Here is a 6,749-nt window from a genome sequence, read left to right on the forward strand (position 1 = left end):
TGTATTGTTCAGTAAACTTGCTATAATGGTCAGTATAGTATTATATGTTTAGGGTGGTTTTTGAGTGAACTTCTCTTCGGTTCAGAATGGGGTATAATTTTTCCCACAAGAAATGGAATTTTTATTTTCGATTTTCGAACTACTGCCATCTGAACAGATTTTTTTAGGAACGAATTAAGTTTGGATACCAGGATATGAGTGTATTGCACAAGTGGAAATTATGTGGAAGTGCATTTAACACAAAGCACAGGAGACACTTGTTTACCCAAAGTGTTGTGGGCTTTGGATGAGATCCTTGGATTAATTCGAAATTAGCAACCAATGGGGCTAAATGGGCCAACGACCCTCTTGTTTGTGACCTTCCTTGTGTTCTGATGGCACTACAGGGTGACAAGGTGGAACTGAGGTTGTAAGGGATGTTTACTCCTTTGATGTTTAGGTTCGAAGGGCTCTTTAGTGCTAAGAACTATTCATCAGATGCAATACTGATGAGAGTACGACAGAAGGAGACAACTGACTCCTGCTTCTCCAGATATGATATAGATCATCCACTAATAGATGTTTGATTTATTGAAAACGTGCTAAAAATAATTGAAATATAATTCATTTTTTATTAAAATGCCAAAGTTAGTTACTCCACAGCACCCTCCTAGCACAGATAAATGGAAGCTTATATGTACATGGAAAGTCATTCCAAAGACTGCTACCTAGAAAAAAGAAAAAAAATGTTTTTAATTTCTCACAAAGAAAAATATTGCATTGTATAGGAATTCACATGTCTTCTTTTTCTGAAATAACATATCCATTGTCATTAACACATGATGCCATTGTGCAAATCAGCTACTTAAAACATTCTGGTGCTTTTTATAGTTCAATTTATAGTGAAGTCAATGACAACTTTTTTGAACATACAGTACATTATATATAGAAATGTAATTATAGCCGATTCAGTACTCATTCAGTACATAATGTATATAAATATAATTCAGAATATGTGAAATAAAGTTTTGCTCAGTGAAGCATTTGAGAAAGTATTCACAAAAATCAATGATCAATGGTTTTCTGGTTACAGCATCAAAGAGTTTTTACCAACATGATAGTTCAAAAATCATACACAGACTAAATGAAAAGGCAATTTGATCACCATTACTTGAAGGTGTATTATTAATATTGTTTCAGCAGATTCTATCAGGTATCAACTGTTCTCTGTATTACACACACAATAATGTGAAATGAATGGTTCTTTTCATTGTCTGAAATATCTGTCTTGAAAACTGAGGATTAGGGTTCTGGTTTTCTGTCTGCGGATATCCTTCAAGAATCCTATATCTTAACTGCAGGACAAAAGTAAGTTGCCCAAAAAATTGTGCTTTGTAGCTACAGACACCCTGCAGGAATCTTTGATTATAGTTTGAAATATTTATTTGTAATTGAAAGAGAAACAAGCTAAATGTGTATCTAACAAACAACAATGTAAAATATTACATGCTGGTTTGTTACCTTTCCAGTTGAGTTGCAGGCAGTGTTCTTGTTGGTAGTTACTGGGCTCTCCAGTGGCCCAGAGTGTATAGTTCCATGGGGTCCCATCAGCCCAGGTCCACGTCCCTTCCTATTGAACAAGATGTGAGACACAATTAAAACTGTTGACTTTTAACTGACTTTAATGTCATTTGCTGACACTTGACTTGTTCTTTAAGCATTCAAGTTTCAATTAAAAATATTCACGTTAACAATATATAGATACACTATAAAATAAAGGTGAATACTTTTTCAAGGTTCAATGAATGGATGGATGGATTGATAGATCTTGCTCATTTAAAGGTATTGCAGTAAATTTCATCCAGTCTTTTCATATTAGTGAGTTTGAACCTCATCCACTTCTCTGTTCCAGATAACTACAGTTATTTGCATTAAAGAATGTTTCCTTTTTTCTGTCTAAACTATGACCCTGTGTCCTGCTTTTGCTACACAGTGAGAAAGAGTGTCCTGGGTTGAACCTAAACCCAAATCCCTTTCTTGTGTAGCTGTCTGCAGCTCGATATCACCCACTGAAATGTGAGCAGTATATGTTCCTATCACCCGTGGGTATCACTTTACACTTGACAATGTTACATTTTATTTTTCATGCCTGCCAAATCCACAATGTGTTTGCATTTTTTGTATCATGTGCATATTGGATGGATCTATTATATTTCCTATAACAGAATCCAGACAATGTACTTAAACCAGGAAAAACACAAGGGCCTGAAAGATAATCTTGAGTACTTCTGTACCTTTCTGCAGTCCGTGCCTCCCAGCCAGACTGAGTGTTCCCTGTCGTCCTCACTTCTGATCAGGGTCAACAGGAAGTTGTTAACATGCTCATCAGGCACTGAGGGCAGAAGTGACCTCAGCTGATGGCAGTGGTGCTTAGAGGACAGAAACAGAGACACAGTTATACCATCAGAAGTACTGAGAGTGGATAAACATAAGACATTTATTTTGTGTTAAGTATAGCTTGTAGTTTACTATAACACACTAGCATATCCACACACAGTATTACAAATTATATGGCCAAAATTTTTATTTACTGTTTTTGCAAGGACTGCTGTGAGACAATGAGTTGTCTGGCTGGCATATGTTTAATAATGGTCGCCTGACCATAACTGCTGTTGGTGGTTATTACTAAACCGAACTCTGATCTTTAACTTTCTAATATAATCTGCGCATCAGTGCCTGTGAATAGAGCTAGGCCTATTAACTGACTGTATACCTACTGAATATCTTCTTCAAATAAGTCTAAACATTTTTAACAACACATTTGTTTAGGGGATGTAAATTAAGACATTTTTCTATATTAAGACATCTCAGATAATCCTTTATTTTATATGTTTCTTTAATTCACAACTCAGTTCTAATAACCTATAATGCACCCTTAGCGATTCAGACCCAGCAGGTAATCTGTAGCGTTATCGTCTTTTCGCAGATCACTGGGATTGACTCCATTACAAATCAGCTCTAGACACCGCTCACTTGAATAATCACAGTAAACAAAAACAAAATCTGAAACACCCTGGAACTTGGACAATATTTACTGTTGCATCAGCCCATGTCATTCTTTCTGTAAAGAACTTGTAGCAGAAGCCATTAAACTTCATCCAGCCTGTTGGACACGTGCACTGGCAGTCATAAGTTCCTGAAACGGGAGACATGTCAGCTGGTATCATCTTTCAGGTGAAGCATCCAACCAACAAGACCAATTTCTGTGTGGATGTAATCATATTGCACAGTTTATTGCTTGTAAAAATTGAGTCTATTGCTCCATTTATTGCTTGTAAAAATGTATGAGACAGCCATGACATACAGAAACTGGAGTAAAGTACCTATCCTACCAATCAAACTGAATTAAAAATAAGTCGTTCAGGTGGGTAGCTGTGTCAGCATGCGTAAGCTGCAAAAGAACAAATATTAGGTTTATTCCATGCTGAAAATAGAAGAAAGAAAACAACGTTTCAGCTGTGAAGCCTTGGCTCCACAGCCGAAACGTTGTGTTTTCTCCCTTCTCTTTTCAGCATGGAATAAACCTATAACTTGAATGAAAAATAAGTTTACTTTTGTCTCTAACTTTGCTATTGGATACATTTTTAAATACATTAGAATAAAAGGCCATAGTGGATATGTCTTCACACTGTAAAACAACTTTTCATTACCCAATAAAACTGAAGAGAGACTGAGACACATATATCACAAAGCAATAATTGTGAAGGGCAAGAAACTTAGATGAAAGAAATTTGTTCTAAATTACTTTTTTACTCAGGTGAGAGTATATAATGAGTGTCAGTGAAGGGACTGCCTTACCTGTCACCACACTGAGGGTGAGTAAAGTGCACAGCAGAGCAGATAACAAACACTTCATGTTGCCAGTTTTCTAGAAGTACAAGAGTGGAGTGTGAGGTTAGTGTGAACAGGGCTGAATGGAGAGGAAGTGTAGTATGATGTTGGTGTGCAGGGGGCTGAATGTTATTAGTGTTAGGTAACTGAGAGAGAGTCTGTGCAGGGCATTCACATAATGTCATTGAAGGTCCTGAAAAAAAAAACACTTTTCACAAATATGTTGAATTTATTTGTTTTTAAGTATTCAGACTCACACACTCTATCCTTGAAGTACCTTTGGAAGCAATTACAATGCAAGTATTTTTGAGTAATTCTCTACCTTGTTTATCACACTGCCTTGGTGCCATTCTCAATACAATTTAAGCTAGGACTTTGACCGTGCTACTTCGTTGTGCTTTGTTCATGTATTTTCGATCCCTATCCTACTTTAAGGTTGGAAGCAGCCCTGCCTCAAAGATTTCCTAGAATTTTTCTTCATCTGTATTCCCATCATGAAACTATGATGCCGCAGTCGTCAGCCATGGTTCCAATTCCAGACATAAGGAGCTTTCTGTGTGGAGTTTGTATGTTCTCCCCATGCTCATGTATTCCCTCCATATGCTCTGGTTTCCTCCCACAGTCCAAGGACATAGTGGTAAGCTAATTGGCTTCAAGGCAGATTGGTCCTGGTATGAGTGTGTGTGTGTTTGTGTCTATATCTCTGCCCTGTGTTGGACATGTCCATTGCTTGCTGTGAATAGTCCCTGCCTCCCCTATGACCCTGAGTTGGATGAAGTGGTTAGAAAATGGATGGATGTGTTCCCATCATGACAGCTGTCCTGCTGTATAGCATTATGCTTCCAATGCCATGCTTGACAGCATGGTTTGCAGTACCACTTATATGCTGGAATCTCTTTGTTGAAATTTAGATGAGTTTTCCACTGTGCCATAAAGTCTAGCTTTGTGAGGTGACTGGGATTTTGGTGCCTCATGGACATTTTCTCCATCTAGGCCATTTAATTCTGATCACAAAGTCACTATTGACAATGGCTTCCCTAACCAGTTTGCTCCTTGCTCAGTTTGGAGAGAATGCCTGATCTAAGGACTGTCTGGGTGCCCTCCACTTCTTTAAGATGAACTTCACCATGCTCAAAAACATACTAATGACATTTGAAATGCTTTTTTTACCCTTCTCCTTATTTGTGCCTTTATATAACTTCATATCTGAGTTGTTTTGAAATATCCTTATTCTTCATGGTTGCATCTTTCCTTGAAATTCAATAACTGTCTAAGGGACCATATAGAGGTTGGTGTATTTATTTTAAAATCATGTAAACCACTATTAATCAACACAGGTGGAGGCCACTCAGCTACCTTTGTGGCTCATTAAGGTATTTTTGTACACCTAATTTAATTTAGGTCTTCCACGGCATAGGATTTGAATTCTTATGCAATCATAATATTTACATTTTTTCTTTCACATTATCTGTTTCTTCCTTTTCTTTTTTTGTTTTAAATGTGTGGATGAGGTTAAACAAATATTAATCACAACTTCAAAGTGTTATGGCTGCTGAACATTAAAGCATCAAAATTTGAAAACTGTGCAGGCTCTGAATAATTTTGCAACGCACTGTATTAACTTACTAGAACCAGTTTCCTGTCTAATTCAAATAACTGTGGCTTAGTTCCTTTTCAATTATCAATTAAATAATAAATGTCTAAATAAACAAACTAAATCCTAATTCATCTGTTTTTTTTAAAAAAAAGGAGAGTCCTACCTGTGGACAGCACAGCCAAGCAGTTGCTTTCCCTGTGTAGAAATGAGCTGTGTGCAGTAAAGCAGTCTGTCTGTGTATGTGGGGCTGAATACCTAGGACTTTTATATTAGGGGCTGTGCTCAGTCATACCGTTTTTTATTTGTTTTGAAATGGATAGTGTTAGAAATTTCTACACACTGAGGTTAACCTTCAGATGCTGAATTCAGTTGAATTTTTAGAATGTTGCAATGTCTCATGCTGTCAATAACCCAGAGTTTATCTTCCCTGCTGTAAACAACTTCGTTATTTAAAATGTTAATATTCAAGATAGCAATAATGTTTTTATAGAACAGATGACTACATTTTGTGTGATGAATGCATATATATGCAAATATTTTAAAAATAACTACAGCAACAGTAAGTAAAACAAACTAAAAATCACACAAAATTATATAGAATGGTATACACAAGTATTAAGTTGCCTTTATATAAATTAAAAACAGTTAAAAGTTGGAAATGTCGCTGACTTCCATGAATATGGGTATCTGGAAAATATTGGAGCTGCTTCTATATAATTAGAAAAAAACACAGATGTGGGAGAAAGTTCAGTTTTTGCTCCCAGCGACCTGTTAATATTTTAATGTCCCAGCGTTCTTGTTAATGTTATTATTATTAATATATAGTAATACATGACCACATGTACAGATTTATTTCTGCTGTTTCAGATTCTTAATGTTATACTCAGGTTGAAATATAACTCAGCCCACCGAAAAAAAAAACTAAATCATTTTGTAATTGTTTTCACATGGCAAACATTTGGCACAGCAGCCTGTCACGCAATCGTAGGGGTGTTATCTGTTTCTGGTTTGGGCTCAGGCTCCTGGTTTACACAATGTGAGGCAAAGGCCTCCATGAATTATGACGGGGTGTAGAAACAGGCTTTGCTTAGACAAGGATCTGCTCTGGGCTTAACACAGCTACAGTGTTCTTTCAATCTGATGAAATGGGAACAGAAAACAGATAGGATAAGTATCTTACTTTTCATCCTGTGATCTTCACAGAATCTTCACAGAATTGCAAAAAAAGTCTTGTAAAGTAATGTTGGTTATACATAATTAATTGAATTAAAGAAAATACAAG

At 36.4% G+C, this 6,749-nt stretch overlaps 1 protein-coding gene across 1 annotated transcript; it reads right to left on the reverse strand.

Moving 5' to 3' along the window:
* Nucleotides 1-591: 591 nt before the first annotated feature.
* LOC148819807 (galactose-specific lectin nattectin-like) lies at nucleotides 592-5,728 on the reverse strand. The gene is made up of 6 exons (XM_088934100.1): nucleotides 5,631-5,728; nucleotides 3,838-3,907; nucleotides 3,075-3,175; nucleotides 2,274-2,408; nucleotides 1,501-1,609; nucleotides 592-707 (listed from the first exon to the last, which is right to left on the reverse strand). The coding sequence occupies exons 2-6, from the start codon at nucleotides 3,893-3,895 to the stop codon at nucleotides 628-630; spliced, it is 483 nt and encodes a 160-aa protein (XP_088790226.1). The 5' UTR covers nucleotides 3,896-3,907; nucleotides 5,631-5,728; the 3' UTR covers nucleotides 592-627.
* Between the last annotated feature and the right edge of the window lie 1,021 nt (nucleotides 5,729-6,749).

The sequence above is a fragment of the Atractosteus spatula genome, chromosome 15, assembly GCF_055471065.1.
Source record: "Atractosteus spatula isolate fAtrSpa1 chromosome 15, fAtrSpa1.hap1, whole genome shotgun sequence".
Classification (NCBI taxonomy): Eukaryota; Metazoa; Chordata; class Actinopteri; order Semionotiformes; family Lepisosteidae; genus Atractosteus; species Atractosteus spatula.